Source organism: Vipera berus (genome assembly GCF_964194415.1).
Source record: "Vipera berus genome assembly, chromosome: Z".
Classification (NCBI taxonomy): domain Eukaryota; kingdom Metazoa; phylum Chordata; class Lepidosauria; order Squamata; family Viperidae; genus Vipera; species Vipera berus.
In genome coordinates, this window is record NC_138205.1 from 36,158,830 (window position 1) to 36,185,153 (window position 26,324).

Here is a 26,324-nt window from a genome sequence, read left to right on the forward strand (position 1 = left end):
TATCAGTGAGGCATCAACCTGTTCAAACTCCATGGGTTTTTTAAGCTTCCTCCCATGCAACCCCAACTTCTGCACCACTGCCTGACTAGGCAATGAGAGCAACCTGAATCCACGAGGGCTTTAACTACTCCCCTTACCCCTGAGGGGGAAGCCTTGATGCCCATGCCAACTCAAAGTGGTTAACTGGTCCACTCACCATCAGGTCATTTCCTCCCTCACTCTTGCTATCATAAAGAACCATCAGTAGTTCCTCTTTGGTTGGAGTTCCATCCCTTCCACTCTTGGGAGGGGAGTCCTCAATGACCTGAGTTGCATCCCATGGCTCCTCCTTTCCCTTCTTGGGTGGCTTCTTTGGCTTTGGAGTCACAGGAGCTATCTGGGGTGTCGGCACTGGGCACACTGCAGCTCGGTGGCCCTCCTGGCCACAGCAGAAGCACACAATGGGCGCACGCTCAGCCAGCCTTGCAGGTATCGGGGTTGCTGCTGCCAATTGCTTTCTCCCCAAGGCACGCTTCTCCTGGACCTTCTTCAGGCATGGGCCAACACCTCCACTGCTCTTGTTCACTGCCAGGTCCAGGTCCAGGTCCATGGTGTTGACTAGTTGGTACCAGTCCCCAAGCTGATTTGGGATCCTTTGGGCTGGACACAGATAGAATAGGTTGCAGCTCAGCCCCTCTCAAAAGTACTGGGTCAGGAGCTGCTCTTGCCAGTTCCTCAGCCTCCCTGCAATCTGCTGAAGTCTTTAATGTACTCAAATATAGTTCTAGTTCCCTGCTTGACGCTCTGGACTTCCAGCTTTACCCACTGGGTCTGCACGGGGTCCCCAAACCGGGCTCTGAGGCCACAGAGGAAAATGTATGGATCTACCATCTACAATAGGGGCACTTTCATTGTGAGGATGGTCACCCACTCTGCTGCCTCCCCTTTGAGGTTAGCCACGATGACATCCACCCAGGCCACATCATCAGGATAATCATCTCCGTGTCAATCCAGACTTGATTTAGGAAAAACATCAGCTTTTCTGGGCTCCCATCGAATGCCGCCTTCAGAGGTGGAGGTGGAGGTGGCCTGGGTGCTGGTGCCAGCTTGAGGCCACTGCACCCATGCCCCATGGTCTGGGTACTCTCTGGCTGCACTCCATACCTGTGCCTCAGTGGGGGTTGCCAACCCACTCCCTCAAGCCGCAAAGCAGGTGCTGGTGGTGGGCTGTAGGCTCTCCACTCTGGACTGGGTCCTGGCATGGAAGAAAGCCCAGGCAGCAGGCTAACTGTCCCTCTGTCATCACAGCTGCTGCTCTATGAAGTGCTGGGTTGAAAGGATCGGTGTCGGCCTCAGGGTTGGAGCTGAACCCCCTTGGGGTCTGGAATCCAGCTGTGGGACTGACTCTCCTTCAGGCTGCTGAACTGACTGGCTGCCGCACTTTGGCAAGTAGCACTTCCTGGGTGCCAATCCCTCCGAGGCTTCACATTTCCACCACTCCATCCACTTGGCTCCTTCAGGCTGGGGGCAGTACGATCGGAACTCTGCTCCGATAGCTCTCTGCAATTCTTCTTTCCACCTCTCCAACTCAGGCCAGTTGAACTCTGCCACCACCACCCATCTGCTCTGGGGTTGGCTTCCTCTGTTCAACTTGCTGCTTGGGTCAGGTTGAGGCTAGTGGGCTTATGAAGCTGCCTTCAGCTCCAGCTGGAGTTCCACTGATTGATCCTGATCCAGTTTCAGACAGCTTCAGGCATCTTCTCCTGATTCTTCACCACCCTCCTGGAGGCTCCCAATGGGATGTAGGGGCCCAGGACCTCTCAATGGAATTTAATTTGTTTAGAGAGCTAGTTTAGTGGCAACCCCCAGCTGAAAAGCCCAACCAAGCAAAACATGATTACTTTTATTGAGCAGAATCAAACCGGTAGGGTCAACAGGAAGCTAGTTTTAAGGAAATGGTGGGAAGCAGTTAATTAAAAGAACAAAACTTTTCCCACCCCTCTCTGACAGTACAGGTCACATTGTCCAATAGATCTTCTAATAATGATTATGAGAACAGGCTTTAGTTTCACCAAAACAATTCTTCAGCAGCTTTGGATCTCACACTCATATAGGGCACATGTAGATTCAAAGCTTTCTTCCCTTCCTGCCCTCTCTGTTGGCAAGTTAGAAGCACATTGTGGTTCTAAAGGCAGTAGAGTTTGTAGCTTGACAGTAGAATTAGATGGGTTCAATATTTTCACTTTACCTGACTTTACTCTTATCTTCCAGCAATTCACCGCATTGCTATAATAAGATGTCTCCTGCCAGACAACATTCCAGTTATCAGCCATCCTGCCCCAATAGCTTCTCCTAGCCCACTGAGAACTTCAAATGGTATCTTCTCTGCTGCCAGACCAAGATGATAATGTCCACCTCAAAATTTCATCCAGCTTAAGGGTTCATCTCCATACAATGAGCAGACTGCATTCTTCTTCTTGGCACTTCTCCATGGTATCCAGTATGTCCTTGTGTTCAACATCAAATCCTGCCTGGAACACATTCCAACCTCTAGATTTCCTTCAACATTTTACATAGCTGTTCCAACAAACTTCACACCAACAACAAGCATGCTCATTGGTAACAAACTCCAACTACCATGCCCACTGGTAACAAACAGATTTCCTGGTTGTCATCCTAGTGATCACACTGTTTGATAAAAAATTTACTTCAGCATTGATAAAGGAAAGCAAGTTATGTCCATGTAGCCAAAGAGTGCATCACTCTTGGTAGCAAGTGGTCCTCTTTTGTGTATTGCAAATATTCTGTGGCAAAAATAGATAATGACCATGTGTCTTTATAAAAGATGCTCTCCTTTTTCAAAAACTGTCAGAGTGTCAAACAGTAGGCCTCAGTTAGAAGGATTCTTCACTCTAAATCCAATATAATGGTAAAGAAATATAGAAAGGAGAGTAGTAAATAACCTTGATGCTGACCATCAACGTGTTAGCATTTGGGCAGCAAATATGACAAATAATGCATTAATGCTTTGTTTGCATTCCATGCTGTGGGAAACATTAGTGAGAGGTATCTAGAGTCAGTTAATGAGTTTGTGTCTGGAAGTGAGGTATTTTGCTCTGCACAATAAACATTCTCAGACTGTTAGAATCAAAACAGTAAAGCAACCCTACCAATTTCTGAAATGCCTTCTCATGTCTCAGTGACTTTTTCTGTGGCATGTTTAAAAGATTAAGATGGAGATTCTAGCCCTTCCCCTGTGCTTTACTTGATCTCTTCTTATCATCTTATTGGATTAAATTAGGAGTCTTGAGTTTTGTGTAAAGCACTCTTTATTTGCTTCCTTTCTCTAGCTGGCTCAGCATAATTCCCTCCTCCTTCTCTGGACATCCGTGGCTGAATATTTAAGCATTACACTGACCAAATGTTGGATGGCCAAATCCCCTTTTCCTAAAACCTAAATGGATCACTAATGCTGCAGAGTATACTAATCCCCTGAGAACTATAGCCAAAAGAAAAGCTAACATTACTACTGAATACATACTGAATACTTAAAGGACCAGAAGACACATTAAGCCAGAGGTCCCCAAACCTTTGGGCACCAGGGACTGGTTATGTGGAGAGAGATTTTTCTGTGGACTGGAGGGGGGGGGTGTTGTGTGCTGCCTGCATCCCGTGGATGGGACTTTGCTTGTTTGTGTGGCCCAGTTGCTGACATGCCACGGCCCGGATCAGTCCATGGACCAGGGTTGGGGACCCATGCTGTCTGGCCCAGACTGAGGGGTTTTAATTATTTAATTAATGGGGTTTTAGTTAAGTTCAGGGATTAATTTAATCTTAGTTTTAATCGATTTTAATTGTATGTGATGTATTTTAACTTTTAATTTTCCCTGTAAACCGCCCTGAGTCCTACGGGAATAGGGCGGTATATAAATTTAAATAAAATAAATAAATAAATGCATTAAGCCACAGTCCATATTGGATCAAGATTTTGCCTTTTCTGATTATTTCATTAAAAAAAGGTCTATGTAATGTCTACTGGTAGTTTAATGTAATCAGAACTCCACTGTTTTCCCCCTTCTCAGCAGATGCTCTTTGCTCTTTGGAAGGAGCAAAGAGTCATAGAATAATAGACTCACAGGGCTGGAAGGGACATTGGAGGACTTATAGTCCAACCCCCTTCTCAAGGCAGTAGTCCTTATACCATCCCAGACAAATGGCTGTCCAATCTTTTCTTAAAAACCTTCAGTGATGGAGCACTCACAACTCTGGGAGGCAAGCTGCTCCATTGATTAATTGTTCTTATTGTCAGGAACCTCCTCCTTATTTCCATGTTGAATCTCCCTCTGATAAGCTTCCACCCATTGCTCTCTATAGAGATATAGTACTTCTTTACATAAAGGCAACTCCTTTCCCTCTTTTGTTGGGTCTGTTTCATTTGAAGAATTTATGTCCTTTTAGCAGTATGTTCCAATTATGGATTTCATCCAGCCAAGTTTCAGTAATAGCTACAATATTATGCTTGCACTCATGTACTAGGATCTCAAGTTCTCCCTGTTTATTCCCCATACATTGAGCGCTAGTATACAGGCATCTGAGCCCTTTATGACAGAACCTGTGTTTGCTTCCTGCATCTCCTATTGTATGCCTGAGTGTCCCTTGCTTCTCATCACCTCCTTCTTCTTTGTCTGATTTGTTGTCTTGGGATTCATGCGTTGGGTTTGGTCCTAAAAATTGGTCTCCTTCTCCCTCCAGTTTTAGTTTAAAGATCTATGGCTGAGATGAGCTAGCTGTTTTCCAAACACATTCTTCCCAATCTTTGGGAGATGCCAGAAGCCCTTCTTGTAGGTAAAGTAAACCATGGTACAGAAATCAAAAGTCCTCTTGAGTGCAGCATTTCCAGAGCCAGCAGTTAATCTCTAAAGTCTTCATTCCCTCAGTGGGTGTTAACACCACCTGTGCTCCTAATCATTTGCCTTTTTGCCTAGCTGCTCATAGTTCCTTGATAAATTTCTCAGGCTCTTGTGTATGAATGCAGATTTCCAAGAAATAGCTGGGAAAGACAATTGCCTCCAGTGTTGCAAGCAGCTAGAAGAGCATTGCATGAAGGGCCACATCAGAAATGCATCTGTGTAAATCAAAAGGATTCAAACACTATTTACTGCTCATAAAAGCATTGTCAAAAATAATCAAGGGGTAGAACTACAGTATCCGACCTAGGTGTAAAGAACAGATGGCAATAATATACAGAAGAACTATAGGCCAGCAACAAAGAAGCCTGGCTTCTCCAGGAGGATGAAGAAAGGGAAGCTGAAAATAGAACCAGCCATGGATGTTGTGTGGGCAATAAGCCAACCGCTGAACAACAAAGCCCCAGCTGTTGATGCCATCCCTGTGCAGAATTGCTGAAACCTGTGCTACCATAATCTTTACAGCTTTGTGCCAGAAAATTTGGGAAACAAATATAAAGCCAGAGGGCAGGAAATGACCAGTGTTCACTCCAATGCCAAAAAGGGCAATTCCAAGCATTCATCCAATTACTGTACAATTGCCCTCATTTCTCACACTAGCAAGTTTCTCCTTAAAACCATGTAACAACCTGTGCTGATCATCAAAAGGAAATTACCAGATGTTCAAGTTGGCTTCAGAAGTGGTCATGGCAGTTGTGACTATATTGCAGGCCTATGCTTGATCATGAGAAATCTCAAGAATATCAAAAGAATATCTTCATCTGTTTTACTGACTACAAGGAATCCTTCAGTCATGACAAGCTTTGGAGATGCCTAAAAGATTTGCAGGTGACAACATATCTGCTCAAGGTATTAATACCTCAGTGAAAATTAAACTGTTACTTTCATTTTTAAAAACTTTGTAACCCACCCCACTCCTTTCTTTATGTTTAACTGGTCTATAAGCCTGGAAGACCTAGCCCATCAATATTCATTGCAAGTTGTGTTCAGTACTCGTAATGAAACACACATAAGAAAATGTTTCATTGCTGATATGCCCATTACTGGGCTGCAAATGTACAAGGGCTGCAAACGTACAGAACAGCTGAACGTGGCAGATGTGTCAGCAGTGAGATGCGTGGGGATGGACAATGTGGGGAGGTTAGAGGAAAAGGGGAAAAAACAGACCAAGCAGGGATGCAGAAAAAGATTGTGAAGAAGGCAATAATGGAGGAAGAAAAGTCATGCTGACTGGGACAGTGCTAGCTGGGCTGTATAGCTTGCTCAGAGAAAGAAAGAGAAGTGAAGGCTAAACAGAAATCCAAGAAAACTAGCCTCTTAATGTTAGAATGTTAGAGTAAGCTCTGCAGAAAATCTCGATTCCAAAAGAAAATATTCCAGTTTTAAATTGAACTTTTGCAGATAATTATAGCTTTCAGCTTTAAAGTGGAAATTACTTTTGCAAGGAATTTTAAATCATAAGAACGGGAGGACCTGTTCAGTGAAAATGGGGAAAAAAATCAATTTTTAAAACAATTGCTAGACAAATACATTGTAAAAATGACAAATTGCCACACCCCATTAATATTTCTTTTAGCAATGAAGGCAGAATTTATGAACATCAGCAAGGAGTTATACTTCTCTAAATATAATCTTTATAGATGTAAAATTAGGGTTAATTTGAAAAGAAATGTTCCTTATGTAAGACAGTGTTATGCAACTTCAGCAACTTTTAAGATGTGTGGACTTTGGTTCTCAGAATTCCCCAGCCAGCATAAGCGGACTTCATAACACTCATGTTAAAGTTGATCTTAGATACTGTTCTACTTTTTTTTATGAATTCAGTTAATTCTCTCCTGTCTACTCTGAAGAGAGCACCTTCTTGATGGCTACTCTACATATTTGCACAGTACATTTATGCAGTTTAGGTTATTAACCTTAATGAGTGAATTCCTTAAAGCAGTTACCAGTTTTTTCCCCAAACTCTCTTGGAAGCTTGAGAAGTGGCAGGATTCTTTAATGAACAGCCGACAGCTGTGTAGTGCTTCAAATTACACAGGATGAAAACTGAGAGGGTAGGAACAGTCATGATCTCTGTAAATATGGGCTTGGTTTAGTGAGTTGAAGGCAAGTGCAACAATCATTCTTCCTCCTTCCCAAAAGCACCACAAAACCCATGGAGGAATAATGAAATCCACATAGTTGGAGGAATAGATTCTGAAAGTGCCATAATTCTTACAAATGGCAAAACTGACCTGCCTGGTCAGAGGAAAAAACCCCTACAAGTTTTCTAAAAGACTGGAAACCTTATGCTGTATGGATTTCTTGTTGAAAGAAGAAAGAAATGTCATGGTGATTTATGGGCTTGAAGATTTAGGAAGATGTAGATTGTGAGAGGCTGAAAGGATTTGTGTAATATCTAAGAGGGAGGAGGGATTATAAATTTGTAACTATCTGTTGAAAAGAAGATTGCAAGCCATAACATTTCTTTATATTTTTTATTCTCTTTTTTTGTTTCTTGCATTTTTTTCTTTATATACCGGTATTTTCTTTTTTCTTTTGATTTGTGTTTTAGTCTATAAAAAATCTGAATATCTATCTATCTATCTATCTATCTATCTATCTATCTATCTATCTATCTATCTATCTATCTATCTATCTATCTATCGGAATATATATATATATACAAAGGGAACACAAGGTAAGACATTCTACTATTAAACACAGTACATTGTGTTGTTTAAGTGTTCCCTTTATTTTTTTGAACAGTTCTTCCTGGAAGAACAAAGCTGAAGCCACCAGCCTGAGGATGACGGATGAGATTTCGTTGAAACGTCGTCCTGATACCTCCAATTCTACGTGGGGAAAAACCCGAATGACTATATATATATATGGATCTTTGGTCATTCGGGTCTTTTCCCACGTAGAATTGAAGGTGTAGGAGCAACGTTTCGACGGAATCCCATCCGTCATCCTCAGGCTGGTGGCTTCAGCTTCCTTCTTCATATATATATATGAATATATATATTCCTCACGTTAGTTGTTATATAGTGACCATTCAAAGTTATGATGGACCCTCCTAAAAGCTACTTATAGCCCAGTGTTACAGTGTCCACCCCCCTCAGTCATAGGAATGCATTATGAGGGCTCAGCAACCACCCCACATTTATGGAAGTTTGCAGCATCCCACAGTCACATGATGACCTGTTTTATGATCATCACTATTTATGACTGTAATTGCCAGGTTCATTTACTATCACATGTCAAGGACTACCTGTAAACAACAACAACAAAACACTATATAAGCTCAGCAGTTAGGTACTGGGCCTGTGCTCATGTGGAGTTCAAAATCCTTTTTCTGAATTATTTTTAAAGTATACATAGCTCTATTACATCACAATTCTAAATAGGAACATTAGATGGGATGGGGAACATCTGTCCTCCAGATGCTGCTAAAATGAAACTGGCCATCCCTCAACATTATGGCCATTGTCTGAGGCACTTGGAATATGTAGTTCAGTAACATCTGGAAAACACACCTTTTCCATCACCAATATAGTGATGTTTATATAGGGTTGTCTGGAAAGATGGTTCCAGAGGATTGGCCCAATAATAGGGAAGACCCTCCAGTTCACAGTCTGACATGATAATATAGCTGGGAGCAGAGCTCCAAAGCTCTCCTTACCTGGGTGCTGTTGAGGTCACACTGATGTGTGTTTGCAAACCATCCTTCGTTAGTGGCACACTGGTTTATATCAACATTTTGAATTTTAACATCCAGCCTCATGACCCCTCTGGAACAGATAAGGTGATGATTTTAGCATGTTTTGGGAGAGAAGGAATTCAACAATTCTAGTACTTGATTATATGGAACCATATAATCACTGCAGATGACATTGCCATTGGCTGGAATGCATTAAGAATTGCTCTGATGAACAATCCATGTGCATGAGCAAAATAATATCCTATCTGAGGAGGTAGCAGAAGTAAGAGAAGACAAAGAGAAGGGGCTGAAACATTTACTGAATGGGAAAGCATGGAACTGATCCTAACTATATACAGCACGTCTTTAATACTGCTGCTGCTTTAAATTAGAAAAGTGAAGATAATACACAGAATTTGGGATGGAGCTTCACTAGCCCTTAGATTTTGTAACCTAGGATTTGCATCAATTATTCCCATGATCACCAAATAAGTATGTTCAACTCTTTAGAGGAAAAACCCCAGTATGAAAGAGAAAAATTTGACAACTTTATATTAGCAGTTTGGTTTCCTTTCTTGCCTTCTCCCTGCCTTCAGATTCTTTCTTTGCATTATATCAGGGCACGGCAGCTTCACTAATGCACATGGATAAGACCTTCAGCAAGGCAGAGAGTAAAAGCATAAAAATACAGGACACTCTTAGTTAAAGAGTGACTAGCTACAGAAAGTAGAATGGCAGTACAGTATAATAGGTGCATTCTTTCACACTGGTCTATTGCATCATGTAAAGATGTTTAAAGGGTCCATATGTTGTGATGCTATAATGCTATAATAGATTAACCCTGTAATTTATATATCCTGCCTGATGATTTCATAAGCTGTTGCGAACCTAGAGAATTGTTTTATATTCAATCAAATTGGTTCTATTATTTGTATGAACATGTGTGATCTCAAAAAGCAATAATTCATCAAAGACCAATTTGTATATTAAATAAATGATCTATGACAACAAGTCTATGATTGGGATCACATTTCATACCAAAATGATTTAACTATGGATGAGAGATTTCATCAGTAGTTTAATGATACTTAGTTATAATCTCTAACATGTGCTGTCTGAGTGATGCTGTGGAGTCCTGCCTTGGTGTGTGTGGAGGCTGTGCAGGTCTGGAAGGAGAACAACAGGCTTCAGTTCAATCCTATAAAGACCAAGTGGGTTGGGGTTTTAAGACCTCCTGATTTTGGGGACTTTCCATCTGTTGTTTTAGATGGGATTGCACGGCTCCTGGCAGATCATATGCACAATTTGGAGTTCTTCTGGATTCACAACTACTAATGGAAGAGCAGGTGGCCGTGTATCAATTGTGCCTTTCCTGGACTGAAAGGCACTGCTCAAAGTCACTCATTCCGTAGTCACCTCTTGTTTGAATTACTGCTATATGCTGTACATGGGGCTGCCCTTGAAGAATATGTGGAAGTTTTAGCTGGAGTAAAATGTAGTGATGTGGACACTTATAGGCATCTTTATTCAGCACATGGAATACCTCTGTTCCATGAACTGCACTGTTTACTAGAAAGCTTCCAGGTAGAACTCAGTTTGCCAGTAATTACTTTAAAGCCCTTCGTGATCTGGAACTGGGTTACTTCTGAAAACTGTTTCTTAGCTCTGGAACCTGCAGTGGATGTTTGTTTGTTGTTGTTAGTTGCGAAGTCGTGTCCGACCCATCGCGACCCTATGGACAATGTTCCTCCAGGCCTTCCTGTCCTCTACCATCTTCTGGAGTCCATCTAGGCTCACGCCTACTGCTTCAGTGACTCCATCCAGCCACCTCATTCTCTGTCGTCCCCTTCTTCTCTTGCCCTCAATCTTTCCCAGCATTAGGCTCTCCTCCAGTGAGTCCTTCCTTCTCATTAGGTGGCCAAAGTATTTGAGTTTTAGCTTCAGGATTGTTTACATTGTTTTTAACTGTTAACCTCCTAAAGTCATCAAGAAAGATAGATGGCCATAATTTAATAAATAAGTAAGATAAAACTCAGCAAACCACATTTCTCTGTATAGTACCCTGGCTGTATTTATAAAATATGCTTTCTTGTGCTACCATAATTATAGTCCATTCAACCTGGGAGGGGAGGATCACATGTTGCAATGAATTTTAATCTAACTATATAGAGGCTCAATTTATTCAAATTCAAATGAAGCTAACATGCAGTAACAGACGGTCCTTGGATTATGATCACTGATTCAGCAACTATTTAAATTTACAACAGTTCTGGCCATTGCAGCATCCTCATGGTCATGAGATTGTGTTCGAGGTGCTTAGCATGCAGTTCACAAGTGCTATGTCACAGCAAGCCACAGTCAAATGATTGCAATTGTCAACCTCCCCTGCTGGCTTCCAACAAGCAAAGTCAATGGGGAACCTGGCAGGAATTCAAAAGTCAGCGTCACATATAGAGTCCTTGCTAAGCAGTGCAGTCATGTGATATCATCCTTTATGACTGGTTCACTTAGTGACAACAATTTTGGATTGAATTATTGTAATAAATCAAGACCTACCTGTGTTTAATTTGTAATTCAATATGAAATACAAATTCTCCCTTTGAATCATAAAGTGAGCAAACAGATTTTAGCCTACAGCATTTTGTATAGATCAGTCCATGACATTAGTCTCTGCTGTATTATGTAAACTTATACAATTGCATTAGAGTAACTCTATAAATTGTAGTTATTACCAATAGATAAATGTATAAAAATGCAGCCAATATGTTTTTCTGAAGACAATTCATAATGACTGCATTATTAGTAGCATTATTGTTGCTTGGTTACAACATGTCTTTCCAAATACAAATTTATCAAAACTGTTTAGGATTGTGTCAATAATCCTAAACTAAAAATACATTTTTAAAATAAAGTAACAATTTTAAAAAAGCAGGGACTCTTCTCATAGGAGAGTTGATAGAAATAAAATTCAGAACACCTTTTCCTGAAAAGATGTTTGCCTTCCTTACTCTCTCTCCCCATTTTGTTACTACAAGGTCAATCCTGAATAAAGGATCTAAAATATCATTTCACAAATACCGGTCTCCCCACCATCTGCTTCACGTGGCTCATAAATCCATGGGATAAGTGGGAAAAGAAATTGTTTTTAGCATTTGCCTATTTTTGGCATGGTATGGTCAGGGCTGGTATCATTTGTAGAGATCTTTTCAACCCTGCCTAATTTGTAAATTACACACATTAACCACCAGAATGCAGCAGGACTAGTATATTAACTTATGTTTGTTTTAAATCTAGGATTAACCTGCTGATCATCCCAAAGATGATCAAATTAATCATTCCACTTGCACCTTACTGCCTGTCGTTGCCCAGTTGTGCACTTCCTAATTTGTTTATTGAACAAACAATACAGTCTGTAAAGCTTCAAGTGAGCAGGATGGCAGAGAGTTAATACACTTTCTCCTGACCCTGTTTTTCAAAACAAGGACTGATTACATACATTTCATTGAAAATAATAGCTCAGCTTCCCTGTTTTTCTGGAAGAATAATGTCTGCTAAACCATTTATTATCCTTGAATGTAGCACACCATAGTATGATTAGATTAACTGGTCTAAAGCAGCCACAGCTCCAGATCGTGATTATGGGACTCACGGATCTGAGAAACATGGTAAGCCAATCTACAACATGACTTAATGTGTCACAATGTCACACTGAAGTAGTCAGTGTTTCAGTGATAGATAGATAGATAGATAGATAGATAGATAGATAGATAGATAGATAGATAGATAGATAGAATTATATACATACACATACATAAAACAAAAATTAAGGAAATTCTATTGTACTTTTAATAAGCTTATCTCAGTTTTGAATTATTTGATAAGAAGGAGCATATACAATTTTGTTATATCTTGGGGGTTGCAAAAATTCACATGAATAGCAGCAAAGAGGGCAGCCAAATGTTATAGGTGTTGCTGTCAAGTGATCACCTGGATTTTGAAGCCCAAATCTTGTAGCCCTCTTCATACCAAGTTAGAATAAAAAGGTAAAGGTAAAGGTTCCCCCTCAGATGCGTGCTAGTCATTTCAAACTCTAGGGGTCGGTGCTCTTCTCCGTTTCAAAGCCGAAGAGCCAGCGCTTGTCCGAGGACGTCTCCGTGGTCATGTGGCTGGCATGACTAGACGCCAAAGGCGCACAGAATGCTGTTACCTTCCCACCGTAGTGGTCCCTATTTTTCTACTTGCATTTTTACATGCTTTCGAACTGCTAGGTTGGCAGAAGCTGGGATGAGTAACAGGTGCTCACTCTGTTATGTGGCACTCGGGATTTGACCCGCCAAACTGCCGACCTTCTGATCGACAAGCTCAGCATCCTAACCCACTGAGCCACTGTGTCCCTGTTAGAATATCTACCTCAATATTAATTATGTTTATAATGACATATTGAATCTCCAACTAGCTAACCCGATTTTATTGTATTGTTTTAATCCAGCCATTATACTTAGCGTATAATTCAGAATGTCTTCTGAATCTATAAAATAAAGTTAAGTGAATAAACCAAAGTTCAGCTCACCATGGCAATGTGTCTTGTACTGACACAATCATTGTTAAACAAGTGTCAGCTTTTGCAGTGTCTCAGACTGATTTACCATATCCTGGGCTACAAGACATCTGAACTTGGAATATTTTTCATCCAATCATGTTTTCTCCCTCAGAACAACTCTAGGCCTCTTGGGTGGAATCAACACTTGTATTTCCCACAGTACCCTGAAAGGCAGCTACTTTGGAACATTATGAGAAATTAATAAATAAATCTAATTTAAACCATTCACAATTATTTAAAGTGTCTAGTTCAAAACTACCTTTTAGTAGATATTTACAGAAGACATTAACAGTTATCTTTGCTAAACCAGTGACAGCTGTTTGAATATGTTAGTTGTTAGTGCAAAACTGGTGCCACAATTAAACTATAGCTAACCCTACAGATTGTGACTGTAGACTTGAGCGGATCAGTTGCAAAGTAGGGACATTCATCCTGTTCTACCGGCTGTGAGATTGTATAAAATAGGCTATGGTAGCATCCTATAATGAAAACTACTGTAATCCTTCAAAATAAGATCTGCTTAGACTTCTAAATAGCCTTTCTGGACTGTTTTCAGTAGATCAGCAGAATCTGAAGAAATTTAGTTCTTATTTATGTGAAAGATGTAACACATCTTTTTTTTAACCCAAAGCAGCCTTGGAATATCCCCTTTAATTCTGAATTGAGGGGAAATGTACAATTTCTTAATGTGTACAAAAATCCTTCTTAGAAGGAAGCTCATTCTGTGGAGTATAACAGGATGTGTTTCCTCAGCACATCATCTTCACCATCCTTGACAGGCACTTATAATTTATTTTTGGTATATAACAATTCAGAATCTAGCATTCCACACTAAACTGGTGGTTTCTAAGATATTTACCATTGAGATTGTGGACTCAGGACATTTTAAGTCTTCTCCCTGACCTCCTCCATATCTAATTAAAAAGAATTAGTTATGTTTTTGGTAAACCAACCAATCTATGATAGACACCACTTAAGTCTATTGTGTGAACTTACCTTAATTTGAATCCAGTCAAGTATGGTAGTTGTTGGTAAAGTATGATTAAGTTATTTCTGTGCAAATGGATTTATCAAACTTAATAGACTGAAGCAGTTTTTGAACACACAGATCAGGTTAGTAAAGAATAATGTGGTAATAACAAAGTAGACTTGTGAAAAAGGATGTTCCTTAGTTCTCCTAAAAATCTCTTTTATATATAGAATATAAGTAAACAGAAACTTCTGTAAAATAGTACCTTGTGTTGGGAGGAAAATATATAAGTAGCCTCTGAAATCCTTTCTGATAAATGCTACAGCCCATTCCATCTCTTGTCATTCAGGGTCTTCTTCCAGATGGGACTTTTGTTTCTTCAGCTAAGCTCTTGGGTCTTAGTTAAGACCCTATCTTGTAAAGTACTTAACAGCATACTTATTTAATATCAAATTTTAATATCTGTAGAATTTTAAATATTCTTTAACATAAGGAATAAATGCTAAAATTGAATACAAGATATTTTCTCTCCCTTCCAGGCCAATCTCGTAACCTGGGTGTGAAGGATAGATTGAGATTCCAGACACTGAGATACCATTTTTTAGGAATTTATCCTGGAATATGGAAAATCTTGTAGGATACATAAAAAGCTGCCTCTGAATATACACTGAATGCTTTCTCATTATGTTTAAGTACAACCCATTACTGCAACTGGCCTTTAAGACATCACAGCTCAGCTTCCCCACTAGACAAATTGAACATATCTTTCTATTTTAGAGATTAACCTAAACTATTGCAGCAGAAGGGCAAGCAATGATTATCAAACCATGAAAACAAAGTACTTTACATATGCTTATATAAATACATATTATTGTTATTACTATTCTTACTTTTAATAGCAGGTTCTGAGATAAAATTTATTTTTTTTAACTCTGCAATATTTTTGTAAGCAGCTGTTAGCAAATCCTGATGGGCTTCTCAGTAGAATATGTATTTTAGCAATAAATAGATAGTGATAAATATATTTAGTGTCTATGCATGATGGTAACAGTAAATTTCAGCCCCACCAAGAAGGGTATTGGATAAATTTTCTCTCCACATTCTCCATCTGACTTATTCCCTGCCCAGTTCCCTAACAACTGTTTATACAGTATTTGTCTAATGTGAGAAGATCCAGTGTTGGATCTCCTGTATCCTATGTGATTTGGATCAAAATCTCATCCCTTATCACTATTGTCTTTCACTCACTTGAATTCTGGATTGAGGTCAGGCTTGAGGCCGTAGAACGAAGAGGAGAGTGTAACCATCCAGGTGGGCAAGAATTTTCCATCTTCACATTCCAGGAAAGGTGATGACCATTTGATATAGCCCTGATCCATCACATAACTATCTCCTTGGCTCCATTTGGGCGTTTCTAGCGTCTTCAGGTCATTGTTAAGAATTCTCTTATAAAGTGGTGGAGTCCTTTGGGACCGGAAGAAATTATACCACTCATTTTCCCAAGTCAAATTCCTTAGGTTCTCTGAAAAGGCAGAAAGATCTTGAAGTAAGATCTCATTATTCCTCTTCGTGGCTTGAAGTATCATCTGGGGCTTGGAAGACAAAGGATGAGCATCAAAAGTCAATATGGCTCGGTAAACCTGAGAATCCCCTTCTATAACACTTCTCACCAAGGCATGGTACCATTCTACATCCTCTTTCACACTGGATTCCCGAATGTCATTAGTCTGAAAGACCATATTGAGGAAATTGGTGGCATGGGTCAAGGTGTCAGTAGCACTGCGTAGATAGGAATATAAGGCTGGCAGAGGGCGAGAGTCCTTCCCTAAAGCCCTCATTTCAAATCTCTGGGTACAGTTGACTTGTGAGAGACTCAGGGCATCTCCAGAGTACAGGAAGGCCATTGCTGCCTCTGATCCCTCAGGTTCAGCCTTATCCGAATTAAGGGTAGGCACCCAAGTGAAAGCTGAAACCAAAAAAGATGAAGATGAAGGCATCCACTCCTTCATTTTGGGTGTCCTGGTTTTGGGTGGAGCCGACTGCTGTTGTTGTTGGAAGATTTCGGCTGCTTGTAGGAGTTTGAGATGGAAGCACCAAATAAGAAGTCCCAGAAGAAAAGAAGCCTTCATGGTTTAGCAAAGGTGTAGAAAATAACTGTGTCATCCAACAGAAATCATTTCAACCATGGAAAAGTCCTCTTGAGAACTCCTGATGTATCTGCTGGAAATGTCAAGATGGTCGGAAAATAGAGGAATAAAGGCATGAGAATCAAAGAAGCAGCAAGTCAATCTGTTAAATGAATGTCCCCAAGGAACAGTTGCTGAATAGTATCCTGCTTCCTTTTATAATTTACAGGAGTTTCTCATTGTCTTCCACCCTCTATTTTTTGCTGTCCCTTATATCTTCACCGAGTCCCTAACTGGTGATGGAGCAGATGTCACCACAATATGAGCAGCTGCTGGCACTTCCCCCCTCCTTTCCCTCTCTACTATTATATGCATGGGATTTTAAATCTCTGCAGATCCACACACACATTTCACATACACAAACATACTAAGAGCTCAGTCCACAGCCTTGTTTGCTAATGCTTGAAATAGAAACATCCTGTTTAAGGCCAGAAAGAGAGAAAGGGAGGGAAAGAGAAAAAGATGAGAAGGGAAAGGAATCTGTCTCTCAGTCTATCTCTATCTCACTTTACTTCCATTAGGAAATCTGGGTCTGACAGTAGTACAAGCAACCAAATCCTGCATGGAGTACCATGGCAACAGGAAATTTGTCTTTCCACCTCACCCTTCTCTTCCCTTCTTCTCCCCTCCCCACCTTTATTCCCCCCCCCTTCCATTCATCAGCTTGACTAACACCATGATATTCATTTATAAGGTCACCTACTGCCTACTGATGTTCCTATCATGCTGCTAAATTTAATTAACTGTTTAGGGACAAGGAATGTGAAGAGAACAGGAGGAAGAGAAGAGGACAAGGACTGAGATATTTCAAATGGATGCTGTATTCTATTGTTATCTACATACTGAAATAAGTCAAGAATGTAAACAGAAAATGATGAGAGAAAAAAGCAACTGCAATGAGTGTAATACAAAGAAAATTATGACTACATCAGGATATAGTCCTACAGACACTTCCCAGTGCCATAGCCTAGTTTTGGACCAACTCACTTTTGGACTCATCAAAAGTGACAGACAAGAGAGAAGAGAGAGAGAGAGAGAGAGAGAGAGAGAGAGAGAGAGAGAGAGAGAGAGAGAGAGAGAGAGAGAGAGAGAGAGAGATGGACTACTGCTGTACATATACATGGTTAATTTTCCACAGTGTATAATAATACTCTATTTTCCTTTAATCTTGTCACATGGAACCTTAATAGTACATTACTGGAACACTGTTTTGTTTTACTGTCAATACATTAGGGTCAATGTATTTTAGTACTATATTTGTTTGCATGTTGTAATTGCTACTGGTATAATTGATGAAAGCTGTTGATTTTATTTTCTTCAAAAAATTATATAATAACTGAAAAAATGAAATAGTAATAATTCACAAAATAACTTTTGGATTATAATACAAACATCTTGTTTTGGTATATTAATTTCAATCAAATCATAAATATTGCTGACTCTGCTTTGGTTGCTATTGTATATATGGGTAGTTGGCTGGCATTAAGGGAAGAGAACTTTCATCAGAGCAGTAGCAGTCTCCAGTTTTGAATTTTAAGATTTAAATGGTTGAAATCCTAAATGGCTTAGGTCCTGCTTATCAGAGGTACTGCTTCTTCCATTATGAATTATGCAGCAACTGAGATTTGCAGGAAAAGTCCTTTTGAAGATGCTGCTCTGTATCAGAGAGTCACTTCTGATACCAATGGAAAGACCTTCTCATTTTTCATTCAGTGCAACTTACTTCCCAGGATACTGTTTGATCTTATCCTCTCAGCATTTTGAAGAATTGTAAAGACTACATTCCTTTCAATAGGCTTTTAACAGTTATTCCACTTATTTACATATTTGGTATTTTTTCTATCCCACATTTTAATTAGTGATGTTTGCCTTGAGGCCATACTTGAATGGAAAGATAGGTTGTAAATCAAATAAACAAATGAGCAAACACTGCCTACATTATAAGAGTAGGATTAAGGGCAAAGAATTTGGCAGCATTGAGTGGCAACAGAGAAATGTGCAAAGCAAATGGCTCAGACATGGAACAGTCAAGAAATACCCTGGAGACTAGCAATTAGTAGAGCAGCTGTGAAGGCCTTGGAAAAGATAATTCAGATGCTGTGATGTGTCTAAACATGCAAAGAATACTGCGAGCAGTGGAATTCCCTGTGATTCTCTATGGAAGTGAAAGTTGGACTTTGGAAAAGCAGGATAGGAAGAATTTTGTTTGGACTCCCAAGTATGCCATAGGCAGTCAAGAAAGCAAAGAAATCGATCATTGAACGAATCAGCCCATATTTTTAATCTAAAGCACAAATGAGCAGGCTCAAGTTAGCCTACTTTAGACAGATTATGCAAAGACCTAGCTCTCTGAAGAAGGCTCTAATGCTGGAAAAGATGAAAGGAAAGACTAGAAGAGGATGACCAGCAGCAGGGTGGGTTGGCTCAGTTATATCAGCAATGAGTACTCTATTGGAAAACCTGAAGGGCTGGATCAAGCACGGATTGTCATGGAAAAGAATCTATTTGTGTGATCACCAATCTATTTGTGTCCACACCAACCTGATGGCACATAATCAATGAATGGATGGATGAATGAAAAGCTGTAACAAAGAGGCTAAATTTTAAATCTTATTGAGCATGACAAGGGCATGTGTCTTGATCCATAATGGTCTTTTGAATTCCCCATATTGCTGCTAGGTTTATTTATTTTATAGGCTGTGATTATATAACACGGTAAATTGTAAAATTCAGTTAATGACTACAAATATCACCAGGTTACTTCCCAACATGCATAGCTCTTTAAATAAGATCCGCTGTTACTGTGTTGTCTATGCCTAAAATGAATACTATTTTGGAGAACTACAAATTAGAGATTGTACTCTATAACAGACCTTAGAAGCAAATGTTTCCAGACCTCCAAGATGAACATATACTGCTTAATTTAAGTATGTTATTCTTCAAGATCAACTCAAAGGATTGGGGTTGGTTAGCACAGTGTTGTGCTGGTTCATCTTCTTTTCCCGAGATCAATTCCAGTTAGTGGGGATTGGGGAGGAGAGATTCCACCCTCAATCCCTCTTATGGAATCCCTCTCTAATTTAACATTAAATGAAATTGTGAGTGAGCTCATTGTCAGATGGGATTAAGTATCATCATTATGCTGATAATATCCAATTGTACAACTCTGCCCCTGGTGAATGCTGTGGTAGTCTTCATGACTGGAGGCTGTGAGATTCTGAATGGGAGACAAGAGGCTTCAACTGGATCCTGGCAAGACTTAGTGGCTTTAGGTTTTTTTGGGGGGGGCTTTTAGAATGCTTTCTGCTCAATTAGGAGATGATAATCATGGCTAGGAGAATCTTTGTACAACTTTGTACTGTGCAATAGGTGCACTTCTTCCTGGATCAAAATCCCTACTCATAGTCACTCATGCCCTGGTCACCTCCTGGTTAGACTATTGCAATGTGCTTTACATGGGATTATCCGTGAGGAGTATTTGAAAACTTCAGTTATGTGTGTCTCAGATGGAATATATATTATATTTTTGCTATGTGAGCTGCATAGTTTGTTTCTGGGTCCAATTCAAGGTGCTGGTGTTGACGTTTAAAGCCCTATATGGCATGGGATCAGATTGTTTGAGGAACCGCAGGGATGTCAAACTCGCCATGTCACGTGATAAGTCGCAACGTATCGTGACTTTTTTCCCCTTGCTGGGGTGGGCATGACTTCCACGTGATACATCCTGCCCATGGGCCGGAGGTTTGACACCCCTGCTCTAGGGAATTTCATTTGGTGTGCCCTAGGTGGCAGGCCTTTTCCGTCATGTTGCCTGCACTATGGAATCTTCTCACTCCACGATGATGTGGGCCTCATCACTCCTGACCTTTTGAAAGTCCCTCAAGACCTGGTTATGCCAGCAGGCCTGGGGACTTCAGAGGATAGATTAATTAGTAAGGTGGCTCCCTTACTGTTAATATTCACCTGCCTATTAGTTTCTTTTTATCTTAGTTTTGTTTTTAAAGTCTTTAATACTGTTTAATGATTATTATATAATGGCTTTAGATAATGAATGTTTTATATTTCTATAACTGTGTCTTTATTTATTGGATTGTTGTATGCTGCTCAGAGTCACTTTCTGTTAGATGGGCAACCATATAATTTCGATAACTAAATAACTATCTAATTAAATATTAAACTTATAGCTTTGCTTGCTGGCAAATTCAGCTATAGCTCCAACTTGTAGTAAAGATGGGTAATAGAAAAAAGAGATGAGGGCAGGAGGCATAATCTCTAAGGCAATTGAAAGTTTAGCTTCTTCTGTTTAACCATCAATATCTCTTAAAGCTTATCTCCATGTTTACCCAAACATTCTGATCTCAGAAAATCAACTGCATTTAGTGAAATCCATCCCATTAACCTGAGACAGCTGCTGAACTAGTGGGCTAGGATTATTGCCTTCTCATCTGCAGTTATGTTTCTATTATACAAAGATTAATCATAATTATGCTAGGTATTACAGTGTTTACCCAAAAGCTACTGGCTTCTATTTTCCATTTGCAAAACAAAAAATTGAACACACAGTTCATCACATTACTTCTGTTTCCAATCTGCATGAGAACTGTCACAACCTATCAGTTATCACTTGGTATGTGTTTTGGATGGGAATTACATTATCAAATTGCATTGTGTCTTGTTAAAAGCATATTACACCTCAGCTAAAGTGTCAAACTCTAGTCAAAAGGAAGGGTTATGATAGAAATATTAAAATGCTTAGATTTGTGTTTGAGAGAATGTGTTAGAAAGAAAAATTTATAATAATAGCTTATATCATACATTAAGAGGCTCATACTATCTATCATGCATCACTGCAGTAATCCTTATAAGAACAGAGTAGGAAATTGTCTTTCTTCTGAGGATTATGTTTGCTTGGAGTGATTTTCCAGGTTGCATATTATTGCACATGGGGTTGAAGCCAGTCAGAGTCAGATCGTCCTAAACATTTTAACTGATAGGTTGCAAATGATTCTGAAATGTAGCTAAGGGGTACATTGGCTTTGCTATAAAATATGATTGATTAATAAGTAAAGTTCCAACAAAACTTTTATAGTAATTTTATTAAAGGTTATAATTGCAACAGTGCAATTATAAACAATGCAAACTAAAATAAATAAAAGAATAAAAAGAAAAAGGTACAGAAATGATAGAAAAAGAAAGTGAAAGAAAAAAACAGTAAAGAAAAAGAAAATATAAACAAGTGACTTCCCAACTTCATTGTAAGTATAAATAATTTTAGTAACATCGACTTCTCTTAAAATACAACAAATGATCTCTTCCCGTACCCTATCTCTTCTCTATAAACAAATGCATACAGATATAGTCCCCAACCTATGACCATAATTGAGCCCCAAATTTATGATGTTCAGCAAGACCGTTGTTAAGTGAGTTTACCCCCTTTCTTACCACAATTGTTAAGTGAATCACTGTAGTTGTTAAGTTAGTAACATGGTTATTAAGTAAAACTGGCTTCTTCATTGACTTTGCTTATCAGAAGTTCGCAAAAGGTGATCACATGATCCTGGAACACTGCAATCGTCATTAGTACATGCCAGATGATAGGCAAAGTCAATGGGGAAGTCAGATTTATTTAACAACCGTGCCACTAACTTAGCAACTGAAGTTATTCACTTAACAACTGTGACAAGAAAGGTCATAAAATGGGCCAAAACCCACTTAACAATTGTCTCATTTAGCAGCAGAAATTTTGGGTTCAGTTCTGGTTTTAAGTTGAGGACTATCTGTATTTGCTCACACCAGATGGAATCTTGCCAGACTAACCTATACTACTCTCATTCTAATGGATCTTATGTTTCTGTTCCAGTTCTAAGATGTTTGCCTCTTGTCTTCCCCTCCTCCTTAGAATGTGCTCTCTTCTTCCTGGGAAATTGCCACTTCACTGTACTCCATCTACTACACACACACAGGCAAATAGGGAAAAAAACCAACAGACATACATACACAAATCTCCCAGGTTTATAGAATGTGAATGATAAGTGAAAGCCAGCCTCTCTAAGAAAACAATGTCAGTTACTCAGTCTAATCAGGCAAAATGTTCCAGCTATGACATCATACGTCTAGTTGGCAAGTCTTATAATTACATAATATTAATTTCTTCCTAAACGCATTTGGTTGGAAAGTGCTGCTCCTATAGTTATTTATATAATGTTGTTACACTGTTATATAAAAAGGATTACTGCTAATCCTTGGTTAACAACAGCAATTAGGATTGGAATTGCTGTCGCTAAGCAATAAAGTGGTAAAGCGCAACCTCACATGACCATTTGTGACCGCAGTTCCCGCAGTCCTGGTTGTTGTCATTAAGTGAGGGTTGTAAGGATCGTTAAGCAAAGACCTCATGTCTTCCAAGATCACGTCTTCCGAATTCTCAATAGCTTCCCTGTTGATTTTGCTTAGGACAATCCTGGGACTGCAGGATGCTGTTGTGGCTGGACCCTCAAGGACCAGTCATAGATACCACTGGTTCAGTGCCATTGCAAGTGCAAAATGAATGAGTAGTCCTTAAATGAGAACCACCTGTATGTGGAAGAGCCTTTTTGGAAAAAGAAAATTAATTCTATCTATTTAGATATCTTATCATGGAATTAACTCACAGAGGCTTTTAGAGACACTGTTATACCATACCAAAAACTAGTAGTTACATCCTTATAGAGCAGTCAGCTGCGGTCCTGCTATCTGCACCATTCCTATAAATGAATTATCTATTTGAGAAACATTCATTCCAATTAGTTCCTGAAAAACACTTGTATAAAGGTCATTATTCTTATCAATTTCTACTTTAACTATATAAAAGACTAGGCTTAGAATAATAGGAGAAAGGGGTTATTTTTGCCAGGATGCCAGGATTAATTTGTCAAACTATTTCCCACAATGCCCACTGACCATTCTACCTTAGCACTCATTTCGTGAAACATGGTTCCTAAAATGTATGTCAAAATGTAGGTTTTGAGGTCACCGGCCACTGGTAAAGGAGCAACATCTTGAATTCTTTTAGCAAAATATGGAAAGGGTAGTGAATTAACGACAGAATCCTCAACAGATGGCAATTCAACCCCTGTTTAAAAATCTTTAAGGACTCCACAACATTTCCAGCAATCTGTTCTATTATGAAAATATCTTCTGGGACTTCCTGCTAATATTTAGTTGTAATCCTTTTTATTTTCATTTTATCCTATTCTATCTTCTGGATTTACAAAAAATATTTTCCAATGTTACATCATCTTTAAATTGTATAGTCATTTAAAGGATTTTAATCACAAGATAGCCAACTATATTTTTTGCCTACTGTATTATCTGAACACAGATCCTATGGTGCAGGATATCATGTGAACCTACAAAATTAGGCTTAATGCAGTAAAACATCATTAAGTTTATGTTGAGTGATATGGACATTTTTCTTTCCTCCAACTATTTTTTCCATCCCTTGAAACTTCTGACTATATTACAGTTGGAAATTATGAGTAGATGTGATCCTCCAAGTATTTTGGTCTCATTACTTTTAGGCTGAGTTCATCTATTATGCTAAGCCAAAAAACGATTCATTTGGTTTTGGCTTAGATTGTTGTGATGAATCAGATTAACTGGTCTATCCTAGTTTAGTACAATCCATGAACCAAAGCATAGCCTTTATTTGTAAAACTCAGAATTCATCTGAACCTGGAATAATGATAGTAAAATAGTATAGATAAAAAAGGTTCAGAGTAACATACTCTCAAAAGCAAACACCAGAAACTGCTATGGCATTGTGTTTATACAAGCTGAGCCTTCCAATTTTTTAAAAAAATGTCGGGTCATGCATAGCATATGGCAAATCTAATCAATTAGGTAGGGTTAATGCCTGATTTAATTAACATCAATGGGGATATAGGCAGTATACTAGATGAAGCTGAGTGAAAGCTCTCTTAGATGCATTTACCATTTAAAAATCTAGGAACAAGCTAGCAATGCAATGCAATAAGCTATGGCTTGTTCTTCAAGAGAGTGCTGTACAATCTAGAGGTTTCTGTTTCTACTCTTCTACTGATGTGTCAGAATCCATTTATATTACATTCATAAATGTATGTTTAAAACATTATCTCCCCCCATATGGATTCTGCCATGTCCTGAGGAAGGAGGAGCATATGTGGATTCAGCCTGCCTTAGGTTATTTCAAAGACCAAGGGAAATCTTTTGAACTGGGGGGATCAAAAGGGAGGGTTAGAGAAGAAGGTATCTGGCTTGTGTTTTCTTTAAATTCTGGAGAGGAAGAAGGCAATAACCATAAAGATTCGAAGTTCCTTTTTCCCCCCACGAAAGGGATGACACGAAGTAGAAGGATGGGGGCTGACCAAATGGGGTTGAAGGAAGGGGGGTTGAACCGGGTACCCTTTATAAAATTTCAATTTGTAAAACAATACTAAGTCCTGTCTTGTATTCCCACAACCAAGCATGTCCTAGTAAAGATTCCTTTTGGACTAGAACTGACTCCAAGAGTTTTTGTCTTCCTAAGACGTGGTTTGGGGTGGGTCCTGACAGTAGACAGGACTTGCACTGAAAGTCAACCTGGAAGGGAGAAACCTTATCGGGGGACTTTGCAACAAATACAATGTCTGGCGACGAAGCAAGAGAGGAGGGAAGCCCCATGGAGAGGGAGTCTTCCCCCCGAATGGAATCCCAGAGATGATGGGAAGCTGAAGCAGCATATTTCCTTGGGAAGAAGCGGTGTAGCAGCACGACCGAAAACCCCGGTGGTTGATGGGCGTTGGAAGGAAAAGTGAGTGGAAAAAGGCATCAGGAGAAGTGACCCTGAGATGGAGCTACCACCAAACGGAATGGAGGCAAGAGATGGAGAGCTCCCTGCACGCCAGTGAGGAGGAGTGGATCCTGGAAAAAGCCATTGATCTGATGAAAGCAACCCTGAGCTCACTAAGGGAGGAGAGGGCTGAAAACTGCAACCGAGGCAGGCCTGGGGCCGCAATTGGAGAGGTAACGGAGGGGATCCAGCACCTGAAACCCCAGGGCCGTCCAATGGAATGGGAGTCGCTGCCTCAGCAGTACTCACCCACCCCAGAACCACAGACGGGGAGCAGGATGAGGAGAGAGACCGTCCGCGGCGCAGACAACGCTCCAGTCAAAGACTCCTGCCCCCGGAAATAAAATTCAAGGGGGAGCCATCACGATTGGGGTTTTTCTTAATCCAAGTCCTTAGCTATATGGAAGAATACGGACGGGACATCCCCAGTGACAAAACCCGCATCCAAATTGTGCAATCCGCCCTGGACGGACCGGCTGCAGACTGGGTGGTGAACCTACATGACTCCAACGCCCCAGAACTCAACGATTTCAACTGGTTCATGGCATCCTTGAGGCGGCGTTTCGAAGATCCCTTGGCTGATCGTAAAGCCCGGGAGAGAATCAAACAGTCAGGCAGGGCAGACAGCCGGTGGCTGAATATACCCAAGAATTCCGAACCATTGCCAGCAAGCTGAACTGGCCAGAAGACATCCTCCTTAGCCATTTCAAAGATGGGCTAAACTATGACCTGTATGACGCTTGCCTGCCTCGAGGAGACCCACACCATCTCAACGACTGGTATGTCCTGGCAGAAGAGGGGGAGATAGACCTACTGAAGAGACACCGTTGGGGGAAACCATGGGGCCGCCCGCCAACCGAGCCAACACGCGAGAGGGAGAGCCCACCGCCCACACCTAAAAAATCAACAGGCTGTTTCAAATGTGGGAGAGAGGGTCACCGCGCCGCAGACTGCCGCTCAAAAAACCCCCAGCGTAAAACAGAGTCATCACCCCCAAAGAAACTAGGGAAACCCCAAGGCAACCCAAAAGAATCTTCCATGAAGGGGACAGGGGCTGTAGAGTCCACAATTCCTGCCAGGAACTGGGATTGG

General features: G+C 40.1%; 1 protein-coding gene across 1 annotated transcript in view; it reads right to left on the minus strand.

Moving 5' to 3' along the window:
• The window catches only part of GPR179 (G protein-coupled receptor 179), a gene marked incomplete at its 3' end in the record, with an annotated part of 46,226 nt that extends 30,004 nt beyond the window's left edge, over positions 1-16,222 (minus strand). The window contains exons 1-2 of the mRNA XM_081346173.1: positions 15,447-16,222; positions 8,611-8,719 (exon numbers count right to left, since the gene is read on the minus strand). Of these exons, the coding sequence (XP_081202299.1) occupies positions 8,611-8,719; positions 15,447-16,207 (870 nt within the window). The 5' untranslated portion in view covers positions 16,208-16,222. The remainder of the gene's footprint in view (positions 1-8,610; positions 8,720-15,446) is intronic.
• Between the last annotated feature and the right edge of the window lie 10,102 nt (positions 16,223-26,324).